This window comes from Macrotis lagotis, chromosome 1 (assembly GCF_037893015.1).
Source record: "Macrotis lagotis isolate mMagLag1 chromosome 1, bilby.v1.9.chrom.fasta, whole genome shotgun sequence".
In the NCBI taxonomy this organism is placed as follows: domain Eukaryota; kingdom Metazoa; phylum Chordata; class Mammalia; order Peramelemorphia; family Peramelidae; genus Macrotis; species Macrotis lagotis.
In genome coordinates, this window is record NC_133658.1 from 647,751,926 (window position 1) to 647,778,236 (window position 26,311).

A 26,311-nucleotide genomic window follows, 5' to 3' on the forward strand; every position below is an offset into this window, starting at 1 on the left:
GATTGCCATTGTCTTCCTTCTATCCCCCCACCCCAGTTTCTTCTTTTTCTGTCTCTTAACTCTCTTGAAATCCTACCCACTTTTCAAGGCCCCAGCTCACATACCATCACAGCCAGAAGTTAAAAACAGAGAGCAGTCTAATAGAGAAGATAAGAAGGGAACACCAATAACTCTATTTCAAAGCAAAATGTACTAAGTACATGAGAGGTATCAGTTGGGCTCTGGAGCTAAGAGGAAGTAGCCATCTAGGGATGGGAAGGATCAGAGGAGGCTTCATGGAAGATGGGACACATGAGCTAGGGTTTGAGTGATTTCACCAGGTAAAGCTAGAGGATTTGACTTGTATGTTATTTTTTTAAGAGCTCTTGTGTCTTTTCTGGTTTTTTCCTCTTCTTTTTTCTTTCTTTTTTTTTCTTTTTACTTACTGCAGACTATGAAAAACATTTTAAAGGTGCATATAGTGATTCCTTCTCCTTTCCACTTTTTCCCCTCTTGTCCTCTGTCCTTCCTTGAGCCTATCCTCCTTGGCTCAGCATAGTCTGAACAAAGCATTTATGTACTCCTAAACAAGGTCTGGAAATTGCTTTTCCTGTACGTTACCTTATCTATATCCCTTCAAGGGGATGGCTTCAAGCTTTTTTTTTTTTTAAAACAAAATATTGTGGATCAAAATAAATATCTTTGGAACATGGAAATGGAGTTTCCCAGCATTAAACATTTATAAAAAGTCATTTTTATTTAATGTTCCTCACAGCAGCCTTAGACAGCAGTCTACTCCTGTCTGACTGTGATGAAATATGTGCAACCCCTTCCCTGATAGCTAGGGTTTTTCTATGCTCCATCCATACCTTCCCATCTCCCAATCATTGTATGTTATCCTTCATGGGTCAGCTCCACAGGTTTTTTAGGGAGCTAACCTGCCTGATTCATGTGCTTATGGGAGATAATGAGTCTAGCATGGAATACCACCCAGGCTACCAGGTATCACACATTCATTTTCACAATGGCTTTAAAAATTTGGTGCTTCAAAAGGGATGGAACTTTGTTGTCCAAAATATTAGTAATTAGGGACACAGGAATATGATTATGGGAATTTTATTCCTCATCGGATGTGAATCTGGCACCATTGTGGTTGGTATTTGGGATTGGTTGGTCTTTCATCATACTGCTCAAGTCATATCATTATAGGGAGCCACCTACCTACACTGCTAACCTGTAGGACCTGCTATTTGAAAGTGTTGTCATCATCTATAAATATAGCTTTGGAACTCTGGTCAAGTCTGTTGAGCCTCAGTTTCATTATCCGTCAAATAAGAATTTGGATTAGATTATGGTTCATGGATTTTAGAACTTGTATGATTTTCAACAGTTCTTTATCATACAGATGAGGTGATCTCAAAGGATTTTTCCAACTTTAATGTTTGTATGAATCAAGGGATCCTCTAGGGATGGTGAACATCTATGCATTCTTAACTACTTGTGCCAGGCTTCGTCTCAGCAACCTAACAGTAAGCTCGCTGAAGGCAAGTGACAATGCAATTATCTTCTGTATTTTCCTTCCTCCACTCCCTAAATACTACAGTGTTCCTAGATCACCTTTCTTGGCTGCCTGACTTAATCCTTTCCAGTTTTCCAAATCTGTACAATGAAGTTGTTCCTGGGTTTCTGGCATGGTTCCCAGCTAGTATTCTAGGTCTCCAGGGTTCCATCAGGTAGGATAGAAAAGCAGCTTCTCTTTGTCTGATATATTTGTGGAAAGCCATTCCCTGGCTGAGCCCATTTACCTGCTGCACCCTGAGGAAAGAGCAATTGCAGCTAACTTTTGAAACATCACTCAAGTCACAGAATTGTTCACTTGGAAAGACACCTTAGGCATCATTAATTCAACTCCCTCCTTTTTTGACAGATAATAGTCAATCATTAAACATGTATTAAGCAACCACCATGGGCTAGGTCAAGTGCTGAGGATACCCAAAAAGGAAGCAAATGGCAGTTCCTGCCCTCAAGGAGCTTACAGTTAATGGAGTGACAACATTCCAGCAAGTACAATCAAAGCAAGCCATATACAAGATAAATAGAAAATAACTAACAGAGGGAATGCACTGGAATGAAAAGGGGTTGGGGAGGATTTCTGCTGAAGACAGAATTCTAGTTTAGGACTTAAAGGAAGCCAGAGAGGTCAGTAGTCAAAAGTGCAGAAAGGAGAACCTTCCAAACATGAGGGGCAGCCAGAGAAAATCTCAGCCTGGAGCCGAGAGATAGAGCATCTTGTTAATGGTACTAGATCAAAGAGTTCATGGCAGAGACTGAGGTATAAGAAGCCTGGAAAGAAAAGGGGCAGATAGGTTATGAAGCAGATTGATGCCAACATGTGGACTTTGTAATTGAGCCTTTGAGCCTAAAGGCCATAGGGAGCCACTGGGGTTTATTGAATAGAGAGAGGGGAGTGAAAATAATAATAATAATAACAGCAATAATAATGATAATGATAATATGATAATGATAACTGGCATTTATATAAGGCTTTAAAGTCCTCACAAAAATCATGTGCCATTATAATTCCCATTTTATGAGAGGTGGTTTAATTATCTTGTCCAGAAATAGTATTTGAGGCTAGTTTCAAGCCCAGGTTTTCTTAGCAAGCCTATGCCTCTATAAACTCTACTATCCAACTGTCTCATTTTAGAGAAGTAAACCAAGTCCCAGAAAGGCAATGGGATTTCCTCAGAGTCACCCAGAAAGTCAGTGGCACAACCAAGTGCTGTCTCTGTTGTGGCTGATTTCTCAGACCCTTTGAGGCTTGGCAGAAGGCACATTGCTTTGTCAGCTGTGAACTTTTCCTCATAGGCCAACCAGGCATTTCAATCAGAACTCTCGATTAATTGATTCTAGGGAAATCTAGGCAGCGAAGTGGACAGCTGGACCTGGAATCAGGAAGACCTGAGGTCAGATTCTGCCTCAGACCCCCCAGCAAGTTGCTTAACTCTGTTTACCTCAGTTTCCTCATATGTAAAAATGAAGTGAAGAAGGAAAAAGCAAACTGCTATAGTATTTTGGCCAAGAAAACCCCCCAAATGCCTTAACAACAACAAGGGCATAGATGTGAAAATTGATGTTCAGAATGTTCATTCTTGAAATATTGTAAGATTCTGAACTGCTTTCCATAGCAACAGGGAGTTCACATTTTCATAAGCAGCATAGTAAATAGGATGCTGTGTTTGGAGGTTAGAAGACCTGGGTTCAAATCCTAAATCTTGTATCTATTAGCTACATAATCATTGCCAAGCCACTTAAGTTATCTGAGCCTCAGTTTCCCCTATCTGTAAATGGGAAGGATAATGCCTAAAGAGAGAAGCAGAACCTCTAACAGTACCATATGACACTTGTCAAGTCATTTAACTTCTAAACCTAGATTCCCTGTCTAAACTGGTAGGAGTACTCTGGTTTCTTCTCAAATCGCATATATCTTTCACCTTTTTTTAAACTGGTAGGAGTTTCCTCTTTGGGAGGACCCCCCCATATCAGTGAAATCAGAAGTCCAGTCCAACAAAATACCTATAGAACCTACCTCACAGGTTGGTTGTGAGAGTCAAATGAGATAATGTAACAATTTACAATTATCATTATGGTTTACATAATTCTTTCCTCATAATAACTCTGTTGAGTAAGTAGTATCAATGTATTATTTCCATAGTATCAATGTATTATTTCCATTTTTACAGATGATGAAACTTGAAGTACTTTGAGGCAGGTATTTTGACTTTTGGTCTTCTGTCCACTACACCATGCTGTCTCCCCAGATTGAAACAGAGGCTCACTAATCACTAAACATTTATTTAGTAGCTTCTATGTGCCAAGCCCTGAAGTTATAAAAAGATAGTCCTTACCTCAAGGAGCTTACCATCTAATGGCAGAGTGGGCAACAACAAATCAACAAATATATATATATATATATACAAAGCAAGATCTATACAGGATAAATAGAAAATAATGAACAGTGGGAAAGCATTGGAATAAAGAGGGATTAGGGAAGACTGCCTATAGAAGATGGGATTTTAGTTGGGACTTAAAGAAAACCAGGGAGGTCAGTTAGTAGTAGGAGTGGAAGAGAGAGATCAGGGACAATCAGAGAATTTCTTCAATGAATTTACATTCAGTAGATTTTAAGGGTACTATATATTTATCATATTTTAAATATAAATTTATATTAAATAAGGTAAAATATAATATATTTATATCATACATAAGCATACATATATTATCAATTATTTATATCATACTATATTATACACAAAGATAGTTTTCAACATTCATTTTTTGGTAAGATTTTGATTTCCATATTTTTCTACCTCCTTTCCTCCATTCCCTTCCCTCCCCTCCTTCCCCTTGACAGTGAGTAATTTGATATAGGTTTTGTGTGTGTGTGTGTGTGTGTGTTTTGGGTAAGGCAATGGGGTTAAAGAATGACTTGCCCAAGGTCACACATCTGAGGTCAGATTTGAACTCTTCTGGCTCCAGGGCTAGGGCTCTATCCTCTGTGCCACCTAGCTGCTCCTTTATATCGTGTTTTGTTTTTGAAAATAAGTCGGGGCGGCTAGGTGGTGTAGTGGATAAAGCACCGGCCTTGGAGTCAGGAGTAACTGGGTTCAAATCTGGTCTCAGACACTTAATAATTGTCTAGCTGTGTGGCCTTGGGCAAGCCACTTAACCCCATTTGCCTTGCAAAAACTAAAAAGAAAAAAATAAGTCATTGAGATTCAAGTCCACAATCATGAAGATGCTTTCTATGTATAGACGACTGAGCTAGGCATCATGGAGGATACAGAAATGATTAAGATCTCAGTTTTTGCCCTCATTCTAATAGATATCATACCATACTCCTCCCCAACACACACAAAAACAACTGTAATATGAAGGACACCTAGGAGAGGTTTAAGTAGAAGGATCTATAAAAATGTGATTACCCGGACATTCCCCTTACTTGTATACACCAGATAACTGAGAGCTCACCTTCCTTAGCCCTATCTCTAGAGAGTCCTCACTAGATCAGGCCTGAGATTTGTGATCAGACTTGGCCACTTGAGGACATCCTGGCCAAAGTCGTTGGACTCACACACGACTGTGAGTCACAACTTCTTACTTGGATAGTTCCAGGTTTAAGCTATCCCTGCAGGACTCTGAAACTATTCATGTAGTAGTATTTTTAACCAAGTGGAATGCCTGGGGAAAAGAGTGGGGTAGAGACACTAGAAGAATGAATTAGTCTGTCTTATTCTACAAAACCTTAAATGACTCCTCACTTCATCTGTTTCACCCAGATCCGTTTTCATCACCCTTCTCCACTTTTTCCATGGGGGATTCAGCCCCCTCAACCCTATCTCCTCTTGCACATATAAATTTCATTCACATCCTGGACATTTGGATGTGCTGGTCGGCCAACAAGTTAATAAATACTTACTATGAAGCACCTACTAGGGATCAGCCACTGCCCTGAGAGCTTTAGAGAGATCCCATTTGGTCCCCACAGCCCTGCAAGGTAGATGCTATCACTGTCAACCTTTTATAGTCGAGGAAGCTGAGGCAAATGGAGGCTACAGTGATTTGCCCAGGGTCACATACCTAGTGTGAGGCCAGGTTTAAATAGACTTCCAGAACCAAAGTGCTATTAACACTGCCACCTCGCCACCTCAGGAGAGATGCCTTCAGACTCTCTGCTCAGGTCTCTCTTTCTGTTCTCTTACCTGTACTGCCCCCCATCAGGTGGCATGTTTTAACACACTTTGGAACTCTACTAAACATCCTCAAGCCAGGAAAATACAAGCAGCAGAACCCAAGGACTCTGGGGCCATATCCTGAATTTTTCTCCTCTCCTCTACTACTACATGAATAGTTTCAGAGTCCTGCCCTTGCCCTTTCTCCCAAATCAACAAGACTTCCCTTGAAATTTCCCTTTGCTGACATCAGCAGCTATTAGAACAAACCCAGCTTTTTTAGTGTGTGAAGCAGGAGCTCATTACCCCTGCTCCTCTGTTTTCTGGAGTAGGAAAAATAACTGATTCTTTAAATGTTACCCTGAACCTGTCGACTCACCTCTTCTGTGATCATCTTCTCTCCACCAGGATAGTCAGAAACTTGCCTTTCATTCTGAGGTACCCTGTAGAGAAAAATCATAGCAAAGGATGGAGGTTAAAGTCTGGGATAGAAGATCTGAGTCTCACCCAGCTTGCTTCCTGATCTCTTTGGCAACTCACCTACTCCCTGAGCTTTTGGTTCTAGATAGAACGATGCCTTCTTTTTATCTTTTCAAAGCATTTGTTGCACCTATAATGTTCTTTTTTTCCTCCCACTACCTGGGGATTAGGCAGGTGGTAGCTATCCCATTGTATGGATGTGGAAGTGGAGCTCAAATTGTGGCAGAATAAAGTCCTAGTTCCCTCAACTCTGAGTCCTGAACTCTTCATACTATCAGGAAAATACAAATATTTGCCCCCTCTGCATCTCTTAGTTAGGAAAGCTGTGAGATCACTGAGGCAAGGGTATAGGCCTCATTCTTCCCCCCACAAATTTGCCTTATAGAGGATAAACTTAATAGTGTTATTTTTCCCTCTCTACCTAAGATGCTTTTCTTTCAGAGAGCTGAGGGAGAAAGTCTGAATCCCATGTTGTTGCTCATCGCCTAGTTGTTGCATTTGTGATTACAAAATGTGGCTTCCCTGCTGTGGAGGCCAGGACTTGGGGTCCCTTTTCAGACTGCTAGATCTTGCTACATAAAAACACCAGGGGACTAGAAAAATATTTTTCCACTATCTACACCCCCCCCAGGAGAACCTCCTAATCGACTTTTTATGAGTCAGAAAATAGTCTTGTGGATTGGTGTGGGAGGGGTATGTGGAGGGAGGGGTGGGGGGTGGGATGAGCAGAATGGGGAGGATAAGAAGGAAGCAGGCTTGGACTCCTCCAAGCTCTAGTCAGAATGCTGTCTTGAGTATAGCTCTCTCTCCTATTTGCTGCCTTTCTTTTGTACAGAGGGAAAGCTTGAGAGCCATTCCCCTACAAATGGGTGGCAGCAAATACCCAAGGGAACTTGACTGTTGCATCAGTAGAAAGATGTTCGTCTCTTCTAGGACTGGCCACTGCCAGTGAAAGCCTCTGGACCATTAACCACTATGAGCTCAGCCACAAGATTGAGCCTGAAGTTGGATCTTTAGAATCAATACATCTTGCTCTATTACAGCCATTTCCTCTGGAGGAAATGGACTGGGGGCCATTATGTTTTATGTTTATTGACAAGCCCATCATTTGAATTGACGTTGCCCATTCTGTTCCTCTCCACTTCATCGAGAAGGCAGTCTTTGGATAAAGATCAAGGAGTTAAACTATTCCAATAGTCCACAAAGGGAAGACTTCTTTATTTGGCAGTAATGGAATGAATTTTTTATTTCTAAGCACACTTCAGATATTTACTAACTGTGTAACACTGGACAATTTATTTAACCACTCTGAGCCTTAGTTTCCTTATCAGTAAAATAACTTCTACTTTAGGATTGCCATGAGAATCAGATGAAATAATGTATGTCACAGTGGACTCTTCCTCATCAGGAAAATGAAGTTATTGGACTAGATAGCATATGAGGTGTCTTCCCAGTTGAGATAGATCTTTTGTTGTGTGATCCTATAAAGTGCTGTGCAAAATCTTGAAGCACTACATAAATGTGAGTTATCATTATTATTTTGTTGTTTAGCATTTCAGCTGTGTCTGACTCTTTATGACCCCACTTGGGGTTTTCTTGGTAAAGATACTAGAGTGATTTGCCGTTTCCTTCTCTTACTCATTTTATGGATGGGCAAATAGACTTAGTGACTTACCAGGGTCACACAGCTAGAAAGGGTCTGAGGTCATATTTGAACTCAGTAAGATTCCTTACTCTAGGGCTGGTGCTCTATTCACTGTGCCATCTAGCTGCTCCTTTATTCCCCTATAACATTTGCTTACACAACTCCTAGGCTCCCTCCATCTCTAAAACAGTTGTTTCCTTGGCCTCAGCCATGACCAAAGATAGGATTGAGCAAGAAAAGGATGAGACCAGATAAGAGTCATGGGACTCATTCATCTATTCCAAAGCTAACAAAAATACAATTGTCTCTTACACATGGTGACATACTGGGTAGACATAAGAAATTAAATAGGAATTTGGTGGGGGGAGTTTTGTAGAAGCTATAGACTATGAAGGCTAGCTGATGAAAGAATAGGTTTAGAAACTGGGAAATACATAAAATATATGTATAATATTATATAATATCAACATATTTATCTTTTAGTGTCATAATAATTCTGGTACAAAGGGAAGGCCAAAAACATTTTACATAGATTTTCCAGATCCTTGGGGGGCTATACCATGCTCCTCACCCTGGCAATATGGAAGGGATAACTGTAAAACTACATTTATCTGTAATGGATGGGAAATAATGGTTCCAGCTGTAAATTTTCTGATTGAGTATTCATTATTGGGAATCAATGATCTTCATTTTCCTTTGGGGGAAATAGTCTTATTTTTAATCAATGATTTGTGCCTTCCCCCAGATTACCTCCCATCTTCTTTGTTTCCATCATATATATATATATATATATATATATATATGTATATGTATATGTATATAGTTATTTACACATATAATCTCTTCCATTAGAATATGAGCTTGTAAAACAAGGGGTGATCATTTTATCTTTCTTTATATTCCCAAGGCTTACCACCGTTAACTGTCCCATAGCAGATGCTTCAACAGTTTCATTTTAAATGATTGGTTGATTTATTAGGTATTTGCTTTTTTTAAGGTTTTTGCAAGGCAGTGGGGTTAAGTGGCTTGCCCAAGGCCATACAGCTAGGTAATTATTAAGTGTCTGAGGTCGGATTTGAACTCAGGTACTCCTGACTCCAGTGCCAGTGCTCTATCCACCTAGCCACCCCTAGGTATTTGCTTTTCTAAAACTATATGTCCAAAGTAGAAGTGAACCCAGGTCTTCTTGATTCTTCTCCTATAGCTCTTTACTCTACTACCCACTACTCCACACTACCTTTCAAGATCAATCTCCTTGGACAAGCCATTTAATCTCTTGGTGCCTGCCCCCCACCCCGGCAATCCCTAAGATTGGGAAGTTTACTCAAAGGCCTCCTTTTGCATTGGTGGAAGTTTCTCACCAGAGATTCTCTAAATTAATATAAGTTTAGTGAAAAAGAAAGAAAACCCTAAACTATAGTGATAGGACTCTAGAAGGTCATTCACTCAGCAATCTGAGTGGTAAGTCATAACAAGACCTGAGGCAGTAGAGTATTGATAACCAGAGTCAGGAAAGTTTTGAGTGTTCATTGATCTCACAGGATGTCAGTTATCCCTATACTAAAAATTGAAATGAGAGATGCATTAGACAGAAAATAGAATTTCAGCAAGCATTCCAAAAGAACTTGTAACTCACTATTAGCACTTTCCAGACTTCAAACAACTTTCTTTACATCTACTCTATGATATATAGTTATTATAAACATCACTAAACTCAGTGTGCAAATAAAGAAACTGGATTCAGACCATTTAAGTGAATTTTCCAGAATTATTTAATAAATTTTTGAGGATAAATAGAAACTCATCCCATTTCTCAAATCCAGGAACTAAAATGAGGCAAACGTGATTTCCATTAAGTGTAGGTCTAGGTGCCAGGTAAATATCAGAAAAACCTGGAAAGACTTATATGAATTGATGCTGTGTGAAGTAAGCAGAACCAGGAGACCAAAGTACACAGTAACAATAACACTGTGCAGTGATCAACTATGATTGACTTAGCTCTTCTAAACAATACAATGATCCAAAACAATTCTGAAAGATTCATGGAAAATGCTATCCACATTTAGGGAAAGAGCTATGGAGTCTGACTACTATTTTCACTTTGTTTGTGCTTAATGTTTTTCTTTTGTTCTCTTTCTTCTTTTACAACATGACTAAATGTGGAAATATATTTTGTGTTTTTGCACACACATAACCTATATCAGATTGCTTGCTGTGTTGAGAAGGAAGGAGAAAAATTTGAAATTAAAAATCTTTCCCAAAAATGAATGTCGAAAATTGTTTTATGTGTAATTGGAAAAAATACTATTATTTTTTTTTTAAAAAGAGTAGGTTTAGGTGCAAACTGAAATGATAGGAAAAGACCAATCAACTAGACCAATCAACAAATTGCTAGTAATTATATAATAGACAATTAGAACAAGTCAGAAGGAAATGGATCTGGAATGATGATGGCTTTCAGAATCAGGATACCATAGATACTTCCAAGAGAATGGTGAAGAAGGCTCATACAAGGACTGTGCGTAGAGCCAGATAGGAAAAAAATACCTTTTTCTTACAAAGGGGTAAGGATTAGGTCAAGAGTTGAGAAGACTAGTGTAGTGTACAGTGAACTTCTAAGACAACCTAGCTTCAGAGAGATTGACTTTAAAGGCCAGCTCCCAGAGATAAGACTGGGAAGCAGGTTCTGGGAGGTCTTGAGAATCCCACAAGGACTAGAAATGGTGTTTCAAGATTATCTTTGTTTAGCAACTTGCCCCCAAAAAAGCCAAGGAGAAAGAAAGAACCTGGACTTCAAATGGAAGAAGTGGCACATATCAAATTAGTCCTTAGGTTGTTAAAGATAGAATCAGAAATGTGTACTTTTAAAGTACACATTGTATGAACTGGCAGGAGGAAAGGAGACTCTGTTGACTTCCCCCTTAGTTTCCCAGTACAAGTTCATTTTGAAAAGTCCCCAACCTTGTCTTCATTGAACCAGGAAAAGGAATTTTTTTTTCCTCTGTCATGTTCCATATGATGGAACAAATAAGGGACCAGGGATTCAGGATGGAAAGACATAAGACAGAGGCAGCTAGGTGACACAGGAGACAGAGCACCAGCCCTAGAGTCAGGAGGACCTGAGTTCAAATTCGGCCTCAGACACTTAATAATTACCTAGCTGTATGACCTTGGGCAAGCCACTTAACCCTCCCATTGCCTTGCCAAAAAAAGGAAAAAAGAAAGAAAGACATAAGATAAACTGTGGAAGGCTAGATAGTGTTGGGTTGGGTTTTTTTTTGGGGGGGGGTTGCAAGGCATTGGGGTTAAGTGGCTTGACCAAGGCCACACAGCTAGGTAATTAAGTGTCTGAGGTTGAATTTGAACTCAGGTACTCCTGACTACAGGGTCAGTGCTCTAACCACTTAACCATCTAGCCACCCCTGATAGCGTTGTTTTTATGTTATCTTGTTCCCCCCCTTCCTGTCACCCCTTTCCTATTAGTCAGATAACTGAGATTTGTAAATAACCATTTTTTCCTATTATGTAAAAGATTAATTAACCCCAACTTTCTTAATGAGAAGGATGAAGGCCTCATAAAATATTTGGTTTTTTTAATCCATCCCATCCCTGAACTTTAGTGCTTATGCTCTGCTGATTATAACCAGGAGGTCCCTTTCAATAACAAAACCAGGATAGTTTTAGATACTCAGAGCTGTTCAGCTTAAGAGGACACTCTCCCCAAATTCCAAATATTCTTCCAAAGTCTATCTTGATCTCACTCCTGAGTCACTCCCTTGGAAGCAGAATTCTAAAGTTCCCAGTCTGGTGTTTGGGGTCCTCCACACACTCCCACTGCCCTTGGAGCTGAGCTCATTGGCTGGGTGGGCCACAAAGGGTGGAGTGCACCATAGCAACAGCTCGAAGAGGATGGAGAGGGGGAGAGATTTGTTCTGCTGCTGTCCATGATCCGCCTGGTCTGTGGGCCGAGTCCTGGGAATGAGCCCAATGGAGCATCTTTAACTTGCCGCTTCGGGGGATAAAGGGGTAGCAAAGACACTGCCTCTTTCTTGTGCCTAACTTTAGTCCTTTGTGCTTTGGCCAAAGCCTGTTTCTTCTTGTTCTGTTTTTACTAGAAGCCCAGATGGTCACTACCCTCCTTGTGACAACCCTCCTTAGACTTCAGGCTGAATATACCTAGTTCCTTTCATCTTTCCTCTTAGGACTTATCTCTCAACCCTTTAATCATCTTTATGAGACTTTTCTTTGAACCTTTTCTAAATTCTCTCCTTTTGAATTATAGAGACCAGAACTTAATAGCGCCTTCATTTCCAGAGTTACAGTCTGGGTACCATCAGGAAGAGGAAATTAAATTGCATTTAGATTCATTCTAGTAAAGTCAGGGGGAAAAAACCCACGAAATTGGTTGCTTTACATAAATAGTACAATTCTGCAGGCAGCAAATGAACTCTTCTCTTCGCTATTATTCTTGAAACAATAGTGTATCTCCCTAACCAAAAGGTTACTAACCTTTGAAAAGACTAATTTGCTGGAGATATGCCAAAAAAGAGACTTGCAAGACTGTAGATAACCCCCACAATTGCTAAAGGGAGCTTGTCAGGGCTGGCTGGTCCCTCAAAGACAGATATATATATATATTACACACACACACACACACACACACACACACACACTTCTTCAAGCTTGGCTTTGCAGATTTATTTACTTGGCTTTGTAGATTTACTAGGATGACTATGCCCAAATTTCATTCCAAAATTAAAAAAAAGGAGAGATGCATTCTCTATCATGAGCTAGAGGATTATATTCTCTGGGCCTTAGTTTTCCCATCTATGAAATGGAGATTTGAGGTTCAATGATCTGCAGGGTCCCTCCACCTCTAACATTCTACTAGCAATCTACTGAACATCAGTGATCTTTATTTTCCTTAAAAACTTCAGAATGAGGAAGGGGAGTTGGATTCAATTGCTGACCAGTGTGTACTTGGTGCTTTGGGGGAATAAGGTATAATTTTGACCTAATGCTTTCTTCTTTTTCTCCTCCCAGTTAGTTACTCTAGAATATTTTCCTAAAGAATGGCAACTCCAGGGCTGCTTGCCATGCCCCCCCTCTGTATTTCTCATCAATTCCTTTGCATTTAATTAGAAAGTGAGAGATCCTCCTGGAGCCACCTTAGTGTCCAAGATCAGAGAGTTGACAGTCTTGGCTAGTTTTCTTATTAGACACTGAGATGGGTCACTTTACTTTTCTGTATCTTGCTCTATAAAATGGGTGCTATAATACTTGTACTTACTTCTTCACAGGGCAATTGTGAGATAATAGCTTTCATTCTAAGTACCTTAAAATTTACTCAGGATCAAACAAGATGTTTATAGGTGACAGTGGATAGAAAGCCAGACCTGAATCATGAAGATTTGAGTTCAAATCTAACCTCAAACACTTACTAGCAGCATGATCCTAGTCAAGTCACTTAACCTCTGTCTGCCTTTTTTTTTAGGGTTTTTTTTGCAAGGCAAATGGGGTTAAGTGGCTTGCCCAAGGCCACACAGCTAGGTGATTATTAAGTGTCTGAGGTCGGATTTGAACTCAGGTACTCCCGACTCCAGGGCCGGTGCTCTATCCACTGCACCACCTAGCCGTCCCTGCCTTAATTTCTTAATCTGTGAAATGAGGATGATAGCATTTCACCTCCTGGGGTTGTTGTAAGAATCAAACAAGATAATTTAAAAAAAAAAATTTAAAGATAATTTTTTGTAATGCAGTGGGGTTAAGTGACTTGTTCAAGGTCACACAGCTAATAAGTATCAAATGTCTGAATTCAAATCTGAACCCAGGTCCTCCTGGCTCCAGGGACAGTGCTCTATCCACTGTACCACCTATAGCTACCCCTTCAAATGAGATAATATTTGCAAAATGCTTAGTGCAGTGGTGCCACATATCAAGTGTTTTATACACATTAGCTATTTGTATAAATCACTTTGTAACCAAAAAGTGCACTATAAAGGTGTGTTGTCTTTTTTTTCAATGGACCTGTGGCTTTATAGTTTAGGACACACAGCCGTTCTATATCTTCTGAGTCCTTTTTGAGTTCTCCATGAGGAGCTCATCAGTGTGCTAGCGTGTTCTTGTGTTATTTCCATACACGAATGGATCGCATCAGTCAACAGTCAAACACTTTCAAGGCTCTATTTTGTGGTAGACACCGTGGGGACCCCGAACAAGGAAACAGAAAGCCTTCAAGGAGGCTACCGTCAAAATGGGGGTTCTTTCCATCACAGGTTGTCCACCCCGTCTATTCTACTGCAATCCTGTCCAGGACTTCCCTTAAGTTCACCACATCAGATCTACCCAATGTACTGGGGGCATGTATATATTCCATTAAATTATGTGCCAAGGCTTGTTTAGCTCCAGTTAGTTCCTAATTATTGCATTCTCTTTCCTAGTTGTTGTGTATTTACTTTGTTTCCTCTTCTGTTACTATATAAAGAACCAGTATAAATATGTTTTGGTATATAGTGGATCGCCTCTCCCCCTCCAATCTTTGACCTCCTTTGAGGTATATGGCTAGAAATTAATTCCCTGCTTTTCTCTGCCATACCCCAGGAAGATGATTATGGAGGTCATCCTGGTAAGATGTCACCAGCCTGATATTCTCCAGTTATTTTTCATCATTTTCCTCTGTCTGATTGGAGGTTAGAGCCGTAAACACCAAAACCTCCATTTTAAACAAGAAGCTCAGCTCAGAACTTCTCCTCATTTCTTACTGGTAGTGCTCTGACTTCTCTACCATCCTCCCCCTATCTTGGGCACCCACCCTCTCCTCTCTCTCACCCTCTTGCTTTTCAGCTTCCTTTTCTGAGTTGTCATCCTTCATTAGATGGTAAGCTCCCTGAAGGCAAGAACTGTCTTTTTTTTTTCTTTTTTTTGTATTCCCCGCACTTAACCAGGTGATTAATAAAGGTCAGTTGAATGACTGTTTCACCACCAGGAAGGAGGACACAAGTTATGAGTTGTTTATCCAGAAGGAAGGGGTGAAACAATGATACTTTGGTGAGATATGCTATACTGGTGGAACATAGTAGAGCAAACAAGTCCTTATGGGCATACGACTTGACTGAAGCTAGATATGCCATGTTCTCACGGGCATCTCAAGGGATGTGGGGATGTGAGAGAAGAGGGCACATGAATGAGTGAGGAAGTATATGAGGCAAAATATCCCTCTTCCCCTCCCCCGCCCCGACAAAAACAAGACTTGAGAGCCTTTAGGGGAGCAATAATAAAACTGTAATTTAAAAACTGCCTGCAAAAAGAATGCAGTCTGTCAGATAGCTTGCTAAGTTGATGCTAATTCTATGTAAATTAACTGCCAGTCCTGAGTCTTTCACAGGCCCTGATGTGGCCCTTGGGGGAGATCTTGCTGGAAATCTCTTTCAGTTAATAGGGGACCACAGACTCCTCCCTTGTACTCAGTTCTTGGTGCTATGAGGAAAAAAGCCAGTGTGAGGCTAAAAATACTAACAATGGAAATTTGATTTCTCTTTCTAGACAAAAAGCCTTGGCATCCACAGGAGGAAGGAGTGTTCAGGCAGCATGTGACTGGTTGGTATGAAATAAATAAATAGAGAAAATAGCATACAATTATCCCAGCTCATGAGCTTGAATATATATTAGCTTTAGACTCAAGCCCTGCTGGGGGGGGGGGGGGAGTTGATGGGAGCCATTCTGTGTAGCAAGTCCATTTTTTTTTGTAAAACTACACTTACTAATATATATTTATATTATATTATATTATATTATATTATATTATATTATATTATATTATATTATATTATAATTACTTCCCACTGGGAGCTTGAGATCCTATAGAAACATGGGACCTCTTTGCCAGGGTCAGGTGAATAAGTTTATGAAATGTGTTCAGGCCGTGGATCAGCATTGCCGTTCTTGCCCTCTGGGGGGTTGTAGTCTAGTACATTTAGCTTTTAAATTCATACAACTCCCCACATACTCTCTAGCTCCCCTCCACTTTGAGGGCCTCCCAGATGGAGTAACAACTTCAGCAGTCTAGGGAAGGGATGGATTGGGCTAGAAAGGGGGTGGGGGCAATTCAGGCAAGGTTTCCTGCTGCTCTAATATAAAGGAAGGGGAGTGTGCACTGTGATACGCAGGAGGAGGGAAGTTGTTGAGGCTTGTGTTGGGTGTGAAAAGAATGTTCCAACTTAGTCTGTAAGATAGACCCAAGGGGGTGGCAGGAGAGGGGTGGGGGCGGCAGCAGAGGCACGGAAGAAAGAAGAGAAAGAAACCCTTCTCTTGTGGGATAATGTCCAACCAGTGACTGGTGGGCAGGTTTATGTCTCTTTAAGCCCCCTTAAGGCATTATTCTCAACTGTGATCTCTCTTTCCTCCTTTATTCTAATACAGGTTGTTCTCCCATGTTGGTGACCCCTTCCTGGATGACCCCCTCCCCCGAGAGTATGTGTTGTACCTTCGGCCCACTGGCCCCTTAGCTCAGAAGCTCTCTGACTTTTGGCAGCAGTCCAAGCAGATCTGTGGGAAGAATAAGGCACATAACATCTTTCCCCACATCACCCTCTGCCAGTTCTTCATGGTGAGCCAGCACCACCTTTTATCCTATCCCTTGGAGGGGCCTAGCCCCTTTACTAGAGTTCCTTGTCTTCTCTTGACCCCAGAGCTTTCCCCTAGAGTGGTGGGGGAAATGCAGACTTGAATCCCTCAGGAATTTGTTTCAGTGAGTCGGAGATGCCTAGGTTATGCCAGTCTGGACACTCAAGGTGATTGAGGAAGGGGGTATGTTCTGCTTCGGATCTACTGGGGTTCCAAGAGCACTAGTCACCTGCCCAAGGTTTGTTGTGGGTCTTCCCTCCCTGGTCATGCAACTGCTTGTTTGTCATTGTAACGTGCTTGAAGATGTCACGATGGAGACATCTCGAGGGTTTTGACTGTTTTCCATAATATTGAAAATGGATTTGCTCTCATTCTACTCATTTATTTCCAACTTACCTATAACCAAGAGCAGACACTTTGACGATGCCTGGGGATATATGGTAATAACCCTGAGCTAAGCAAACTGACCTTGGTGGGCATCAGCCCTGTGACTGTTCCCTCAAAGATCTGCAGATAGAGAGAGGTGCTGCCAGGTATTTCAATGTTTAATAACCCCATGGTCAGAAAATTCTTTATTGAGGTCTAATCTCAATACTTCCAGCTTCAGTATATACTTATGTCTTCTCAGAGATGGGAAACAGATGGTCAATCCCTTTATATTTAATATGAAGCAGGGCAAAAAAATCATGCTATCTTAGATCAAGGTATCTTTTGTTTTCTTCAGGATTGTTTTTGTTTAGGTGAGATATTTTTCTTTTTTTTTTCTTTTCTTATTTACCCTCTTAATTAAGATACTCACCATTTCCTGTTAGTCATCCCCAGGGCTTACAAAATACATTTTTCAAAAGTACTCAGAGCTTTCAGATCCATGATTGTTTTCCTAATACTCAATGAGGCAGAAGGTTGTTCTCCCAGCTCCCTGGAAGCTGCACCTCATTCTTTCTAAAAAACAAATGCATAGAAAGAACAGACACCTTTGATCATCTGAAGACTACAAAAGAAGTTTGGATACTACAGCTTCTCATCTGCATAGGGCTTAATGAGTACTTTAGGCTAAAAAATTCATTAACTGATGGTCATGGGCTCATGGTTTTAAAACTGGAAGGGACTTTATAGACTTTATAGACCATTTAGAAGTGGTTATAGGGATGGTATTACAGGTGGTATTTGAACCCAGACCCTGTGACTACCAAACCCCATCTCTTTCCTCTGTCTGTAATAAAGCTGACCCAGTCTTCCCACAGCTCATACAGTCTGTCAATGGGATGCCCCTACCCTTCTGTTTGGTAGAACCTATCAGAACTTGTGTTCCACCAGTTTAGTCTTTGAGAACCTAGCCAACATCCTCATCACAATGAAGGGATCCTAAAAAAACTTCATTTTTCAATAATTCAAAATCCTAAATGTATTGTAAGAAATCCTGTTTATTTGGCTTTGCAATTCAATATATATGTCTCCCTCTTCTCTCTTTCTCTTCCCCCTCCTTCTCTTCTTCCTTCCCTTTCCTCCTTTTCTCTCCTCCCTTCTCCCTCCTTTTTCCTCTATCTCTCTGACTTTGTCTCCTTCTCTCCATCCCTTCTTCCCCTTCTCTCTTTCTCTCTTTTCTCCCCCTCCCTATCCCTTCACTCTTTCCCTTCTCTCTTTCCCTTCCTCTCTCTGTCTTTCTCTCTGTTTCTGTCTCCTTGTTTCTCTGTCTCTCTCTCTGTCTCTCTCTGTCTCTCTGTCTCTCTCTCTCTCTCTCTCTCTCTCTCTCTCTCTCTCTCTCACACACACACACACACACACACACGCCTTCTAATTCCTGTTTCCTATATGACAACCCCATTGTCAGCTGCCTGGGAGTAGATAGAAGGAAGGAGTTCAGCAATGGCTGAACCACAAAGACAGATAATTGGTTTACAGACAATGAAGGGTTACCTCCAGTCCTTCACTTCTTCATTGAAGTGATTCAGTCGCTGTATCACAAGCCTCAGGGCTTTAGAGAAAAGTCACCATGTCCTTCAACATGCATTCCCCCATCTCTTACTGGAGCCTGTTTGTTCTCCTCTTGCCAGTGTGAGGACAGCAAGGTGGATGCCCTGGGGGAGGCCCTGCAGGCCACTGTCATGCGCTGGAAGTGCAAGTTCTCAGCCCCGCTGCCCCTGGAGCTCTATACCTCCTCCAATTTCATCGGCCTCTTTGTGAAGGAGGACAGTGCAGAGATTCTCAAGAAGTTTGCTGCTGACTTTGCTGCTGAGGCCGCATCGAAAACTGGTGAGAGAAAACTGAGGTGCTGGGGGCTGATGGGAGGCAGCGGGCAAAGGCATGGCAATGGGACTGAGCTGATAAGCATTCTAAGAGTAGAAACAATGATTAAAGGATGGATGGATGGATATGAATGGACAGACAAATGAGTGATGAACAATTGAATGAATGAGTGAAGGATAAATGAATAAATGGATGGATGAAAAAACATTGTCTACTATGTCCCAACAACTGTGCTAAGCATCAGGGATACAAATATGAAAAGAGAATCAATCCTTGTCTTTCAAAAGCTTACATTTCTAATAAGGGAAGAGAATACATACAAAGAAAGAGTGGCCAGGTTCAGACTGGAACATCCCAGGAATATTAAATGATGGCATAGAGAAATCCAGAAATGCAGTATGGATTTGATTATTGTTCTAAGAGCTAGAGGTGGAAGGGGAAGGGTTATGAAGAGGGCTGGGCCCACGGAGTATACAAAGATGGCCAGAGAGAATATGTGAGGAGCAACCTGCAGCCAGAAGGGCCCAGGGCAGGAGAGCAGGGAATCTAGTGAAGTCTCATCTACCATGAAGGTGACTGGACAGTATCATGGCAGAGGGCACCTCTCTCACCAGGAGCTCCTCGACAGCACCCCCACCCCCATTCCCACTAAATAAACACTGGACCCTGCTGTTTGAGGTGCCTGCTTTGGCTGGAGGTTGGGGCAAGGAAGCAAGGAGAGGGTGAGGGAGACATTCAGCTGTCTACTGTACTCCTTGATGAGATCAGGAAGCAACCAACAGCTGGCCTCCAGGACCATGTCAGTATAGTAACATCACCTTTTTCAGGTTTCAGATTTCAAGAATTCTTCTTTCTCTAATGCTCCTTCCCATTCAAGCATTTATCTGGTCTGATAATAACAATCCTACTATTTCAGGTTAACATAATAAAGAGTTTTTATATACATTATCTCATTTGATCCTCATAACATCCCTATGTTAAGACTCACACTGTGACTTTTCCAAGGTCCTATACCATGTAAGTAGAAAAGCCTAGGACTAGAACTCAGATCTTCTGACTTTGAAACTTGTGTCTCTTGTTCCATTCTGCTGTGTAGTTCTTTGCAGACCAAAACATGTAAGAATTTCACATGGATAGGACAGAATGGTCATCTATATTCATTTATTCGTTATTTATTAATGTTAGTGTTGATATATAATACTATTATTCACTGAGCCAGTCCCCTTTATTTGCTTAAGTAAAATTGGGTTTGAGCTTCATGGACAAGCCTTAAACATGCACCCCCATAAAGATGTCTCTCTCCTTTTATTTCAGCTATGGCTTTCAGTTTAATCCAACTGAGATTTCCCATTAAAGGAATTAGCTGAAAGGGGTGGTTGTTATGTGTGTTTATTCTGGAGGACAGAGGAGAGTGAGGGTTACAAAGCTGGCTTCTGTGAGGCTACAGGTCCAAACAGACTCACTCAGCTTAATGAGAAGCTTGGTTGGTTTAGGGCATAAATAACAAACAGACCCAAAGGGAGAACATAATTCTGTGGCTAGAAAAAGACACAGAGAGGAACAGGGGCAAAGACAGGCTCCCTTAAGCATTTATCAACCAACAAGAATTTATTGAGCCTCTATTCTGAGTTGAGCTGTGGGGAGAAGGAATAGGGGCTCAGTCCTAGGCCTGGAGTTAAGAAGATCTGGGTTCAAATTCAGCCTCAGATACTTCCTAACCAGGTGATCCTGGGCAAGTTATTTAATTTATTTATCTCAGTTTTCTCCTCACTAAAATAGGGATAATAACATCTACCTCCTTCCCAGGGTTGTTGTGAGAATCAAATGAGATAATAATTGTAAAGTGCTGGCATGGTGCCTCACACATAGTAAGCACTATGTAAATGTTGGTTATCATCATCATCATCATCATCAGTAGTAGTAGTAGTAGTAGTAGTAGTAGTAGTAGTAGTAGTAGTAGTAGTAGTAGTTCTTTACTCTTATAGAGTTTACAATCTAGTTAGGAATACTTCAACTAGCACATGTAAAGTCATTAAGAGCAATGAAAAGGTAAACCATCGATCCTGACTGACAAGCAGCTGAGAGCTATACAAAATTTAGAGTTTCTGGTTTTGCAGGATTCCATTTTTCACTGTTTATTTGAATGTTTACATCAGTGATTACTAAGTCTAGAAGGAAAATAAAGAGAATAAAACAACAATAGCTGTAATGGAGAAAGCTTTGTGGAAGAGATGAGGTCCAAATGAGACCCTTTTTGGTCTGGGTTTTGATAAGTAAAGGACAAGAGGGAAGATATTTGTTATGGGTTGGTGTGTGAATGGGAGGAAAATAGCCTCAACAAAAACCCATGACAAGAATGAGGTTGGCCTAGATGGGGCAAGATTAGAAAAGACTGAATTACAGGGTGTTTATTGAGCAATTAAATCATCGTAACTTCATGGAATGTCAGAGCTGAAAGGGTAGGGAGCTAGTCCAACCTCTTCACTTTACAAATGAGAAAACTGAAACCCCCAGAGATTAAGTGAAGCCCAAGGCCACACGGGTCCCTCAGACTTCCTTGTTCTAGAATCTCAGTTCCCCAAACTGTTTTTTCCAAAGTTACTAGTTTTCTCTTTGTTGCCAAATCCAGTGACCTTTTTTCCATTTTCACCCTAATTGACCTATCGTTGTTCTCCTTCTTTAATTGGATAGTCTTCTCTATTCTCTGGGATTTTCAGGACACTGCTGTCTGTTGGTTTCCCTACCTCTCAAAATTCTTCTTCTCAATCTGTTTGCTGGATTTTCATCCTTGTCAAGCCTTCTAATACCTTAACTGTAGGTGTCTCTCAAAGTTCTAAACTTAGACCCTCTTTTTCCTCTATGTCCTATCTCATTTGCTGATCTCATCATCAGTCTTCTCTGTGTGCATGATTCTTAGATAGTGGCACAGTGGATAGAGTGCCAAGCCTATAATAAAGTCATGAATCCAGTGACACTATCAAAAATTGTGTGATCCTGAACAAATCACTTACCCTATTTGCCTCTAATTCCTTATCTGTAAAGGAGAAGGAAATGGCAAACCACTTCAGTATCTTTACCAAAAAAAAAAAAAAACAAACCCAAATGGGGTCACAAAGAGTAGGACATGATTGAAAAAAATGACAACAATAAATCCTACTCTAACTTCTAAATTCTCATCTCCTTCATCTGCAATATTTCAAACTAGATGGACCATAGGCATCTAAAATTTATCACATCCAGAAAAGAAAAAACTGGTTTTCCCTTCACTCTTCCCAGAATTCTGTTACTTTTGGGTTACTTCTGGTCTCTCAACCACTCAGTTTTACCATCTTGGCTCACTGTCCTCCTCAACCCCAATCCTAAAGTCCTGAAAAATATGACCAAGTACAGTATCATGTTCAAGGAAGGGCAATTAGAATAGTTGGATCACAAAGTATGTGAAGGGGACCAAAATGTGAAGAGAGTGGCTGTCAAGAAGTGGCCATGTTATGAAGAAAGTGAAATGCTGGAGGATTTTATATTTTGTCCTGCAGGTAGGGGAGTCACTGGAGTTTGCTGAGTAGGAGGGGGACATGATCAGATCTGTGTTTTAGGGAATCATCTTGGTAGCTAAGTGAAGAACATATTGGAGAAGGGAAAGTCTTGAATCAGGGAGGCTAATTAGAAGGCTTTTGCAGAGAGATTAACTAGAAGGCTAGAGGCAATAAGGGCCTGAAATAAGGTAGAAACTGTGTGAGATACTGAGAAGGTAAAAATGACAGTAATTAGCAACAGACTGTACTTGGTCATATTTTTCAGGACTTTAGGATTTGGTTGCCTTCTCAGATTTCCTCCCATTTCAGAAGAGCAGTTTCCCCATTAAAAAGGGTTTCTGGAAGACCGGCCTCCCAAACAGCCTTCATTCATCTGAGAAAGAGCTTGATGAGAAGCAAATTATTTCCTGTTCCTTTGATGGCACCTTGGAGAAGTGGTTTTCCTTCATCAAATTGTACCTTCTGTCAGAGTCTATTAAACTTTTATATCTCAGGTTGGGTAGAGGGGTTATAACAGGAACCAAATAATGGTGTAGCCTCCGAAACCAAAGTGTTCACTATTGAGTGGAGCAGGACTCAGCCACAACCTGTAGCGGATGCTTAAAGCTGATGATTTTAGGGACCTTCTTTCTCCAGCAATTTGGAGAGACCTGGGCTTTTTTGCCACCTTGTTTGCCCCCTGGTGGCAGCAGACAGAATTGGGTAGTTGTAGTGAAATTAGCTTAATTCTGAAAAAACCTATACTTAAACAGATTTCCAACAGGGTTTGAGAATTCTTTGTAACATGAATGTACATTGGAAAGCCAATGCCATTGTGTTTGCATTATAGCTTTGCTTGAGTACTCTCTCTCATTAGACTCAAGCACTGTGTAAACCAGAGCCACTACTCTTCACATACCCATTTGGGAAAACAGCATGTATTCCTGTACAAATAAAATTGTAGGGATCTGAGTCTAGATTTATAGAATCATGGACTTTAGAGCTGGAAGGAAACTTTGAGATCATTCTCTAATTTTGTTGAAATAAACCAAGGTCCAGAAAGGGAAAATGACTTGCCTATTGGCCATACACCTGGTTAGCAGAACAGTTTGGTAGTATAAATATTGTTCTTGTTTTATGGATCTGGAAACTAAGATCTGAGAAGTCACTTGTCCAAAATCACAGGTGGAAAGCCATAGAGACATGATTCAAACCCAAGTCTTCAAATAAATCTAGTGCTTTTTCCTGTTATATCAATTCTGCTACTATTTTTCTCAATTTAAATGAATAGTAAGTTACTCTCTCATTTGAATGTCTTTTTTCCTTTTTACAAAGAATTTCAGATAATACTAATCACAAAGAGCCCCTGGACATTATGATAAGATGGTCCTGAAAGCACTGGACCTAGTTCTCTCTTTTCTCAGTGAATGAGACATAGAACTATTAGGTAGGGGTACTGGCTAAACCAGGGATTTTCTTCAAACTTGCTGGGCAGGCTTGAGGGTTGAAGGCAACTTCCCTTTTTCTAGCCCTCTGTTTCCCATATTTGATAATGGAGTTAAAGATCCTATGCTAAGAGTATTTTTAGAGGAATCAGTGGGAAAAGATAACCATTTAACCAATATATGGCTCTCTGGAAATAACAAATGCTCTCTCATTATTTGTATGAGGCTAGATGGGTATTAACTTCAACTTCTTTTTTTTCATATTTCATAACCTAATCTTGTTAGTTCTGTCTCCATGATTTATCTTACATCTGTCCTTTTACTTTTTTATTTCTCTTCCAACATATCCTTCACTCTAACACCAGAATAATCTCTTTATCATTATTATTATTAATATTAATAATATTAATGGTCAAGTCATTTCATTCCTTTTCTCAGAATTTTTCAGTGGTTCTGTTATCTTCTAAGTAAAACCCAGATTCCTCAGACTAGGATTCAAGGCCCTGCATAGTCTGGGAAGCCCCTTGTTTCTCTCAAGCCTCCAGACAATTCTCTGCCCCCGAACATGCAGCATCCTTTTGCTCTTGTCTTATACCTCATTTGTCTCCCACATTTCAGTCTTCTCCACTGAACTCCTTTCTACCTTTAAAGTCCCATCTGAAATGCCAGTTCTTCCATGCTCTTGTTAATAATGACCTTTCTTCCCTGGGACCTCCCATAGAGCCCTTGTTTGCCCTTCTGTAATGCACCTAACATCTGCTTAGCCTATATTGAAGCTATTTGTATGTGTGTCATATTTCCCCCACTAGACCATGATCGGCATGTAGCCTCAGATAGTATCTTCTCTAAGTTTGAATCTTCCCCCCACAAAGTACACGGTGCTCTGTACTTGGTAAACATGTCATCAGTACTGGCTGAATTAAAGGGCTTTCCTTAAGTTTCAGAAATAGTCCAGTCACCTTTGTGATCAATTTAGGAGCTGTTGGCTTGCTGCTTGGGAGGAACAAGTCTAACGAAGCCTTTTGCAGTTCTATGCCTTTAATTCCTGAGATTGTTTTGGCATCCATTTTACAGACCCTTCTCTTCCTTCCTTTTTCCAGAGGTGCACGTGGAACCCCATAAGAAGCAGCTTCATGTGACTCTGGCTTATCACTTCCAAGCCAGCCACCTGCCCACCCTGGAGAAACTGGCCCAGAATATCGATGTCAAATTGGGGTGTGACTGGGTTGCTACCATTTTCTCTAGAGACATCCGATTTGCTAACCATGAGGTAATCTCTCTCTCACCTGCCCTACCAAACCTGCCCTCTAAATTTAGCTACCTCTGTGGATTAAGCCCCTACCCTGGACACACCCATGCTGGGTCCTGGGTCAGACGTGTCCTGAGACCTGTATTCTACTCCAGTTCTGGCCCTTATGCACATGGACATATAGATATGACATATGCTTCTTTACCATGTAATGTATTAGTGGGTCCTGGACAAAGTAGCAACAGATAGATTCCCACTCCTCCTTGTGGCTTGAGAGCCTGACCTGGTGGGGGGGCTTAATTCAATTTAATCAAACCGATGCTACCTATGGGAAAGCAAAAACAAGAAACTAAATAATCCTCAAGTCCTCAAGGAACTCCCCTGCTACTGAATCATTTCTTCTACTAAACTGTTAGTTGACATGACCCAGGACTTACCAAGAAATTTGTTGGCAAATCATTTAAACTTTCTGGGGTTCAGTTTCTTTAGCTGTAAAAATGAAGATGATACTCTTTGGTGAAAATACACCTCAATGGGATGTTTTGGGAATTTTTAAAAAAGTAACAAATGGGGAAAAATGCTTTTAAACATTAGAAAGAATTGTTTTAAATAAATATTCAAAACAGCCCTCTCTAGAATCTTTTAGCACACGAATAAACACAACATCACAACATTCAACAGATATTTAGTGTAGGGAGAGAAACAAGAAAAACAAGGCTGTGCCTTCAAGGAGATTATTCTCTAGTTGGAGAGCCAATACTAATAGCATTACATTTGTTTAACATAGTATTAAAAGATGTCTTTCTTGCATTATATTCCTTGAGGCTCCGAACAACACTACCAGTTGGGTGGTTACAAGTATTTTCATGATCCCCCTTTTTTACATATGAGGAAATAGTGATTGGCCCAAGGTCAAAGGCAAAATTTGGATGGGCTGGTGAGAATGTTGCCGTCTATTTTTACATCATCCTGAGAGAGTTTCTAGAAGCACTAAGCATCCAGGTTGAGCTTGCCCTTACCTAGAAGTCATTTCAGGAATTACATGGTTTGGGACCTAGAGAAGGAAGAGAGCTGTGGCTGGTTAGAAGAATACACTTTGCTCTTAGAATCTGGGAAGAATTATCCAAAAAGTTAGGCTCACACTAGGATGCCCTCCTTTTATGAGAAGAGCAGGGAAGAAAGGTGGTGGTGGAATTTTACCAGGAATGTCTTCTAATCAACACCGCCCTCCAGTTAACACAAAGGGTAATTGCTTTTCTCCCTGACCCACATTCTTGCTCAATTGGCACTGAGGAAAGAGATTGAGAGGGGGGAGAGAGAGAGAGAGAGAGAGAGACTGCAAACACCCACATGAATTATCGTCTAAAAATAACTCGTCCCTTTTTATGTTGAATGTGTAA

General features: G+C 40.7%; 1 protein-coding gene across 2 annotated transcripts in view; it reads left to right on the forward strand.

Annotated features, from left to right (window-relative positions):
- Positions 1 to 26,311, forward strand: part of UBASH3B (ubiquitin associated and SH3 domain containing B) — a 171,659-nt gene that overhangs the window by 102,923 nt on the left and 42,425 nt on the right. The window contains exons 2-5 of one of the 2 annotated variants that reach the window (XM_074215298.1): positions 15,379 to 15,432; positions 16,255 to 16,441; positions 18,513 to 18,711; positions 24,763 to 24,932. In XM_074215298.1, coding sequence (XP_074071399.1) covers positions 15,379 to 15,432; positions 16,255 to 16,441; positions 18,513 to 18,711; positions 24,763 to 24,932 — 610 coding nt within the window. Of the gene's footprint in view, positions 1 to 15,378; positions 15,437 to 16,254; positions 16,442 to 18,512; positions 18,712 to 24,762; positions 24,933 to 26,311 lie in introns of both variants that reach the window. The other variant, XM_074215299.1, reaches the window with a different exon arrangement.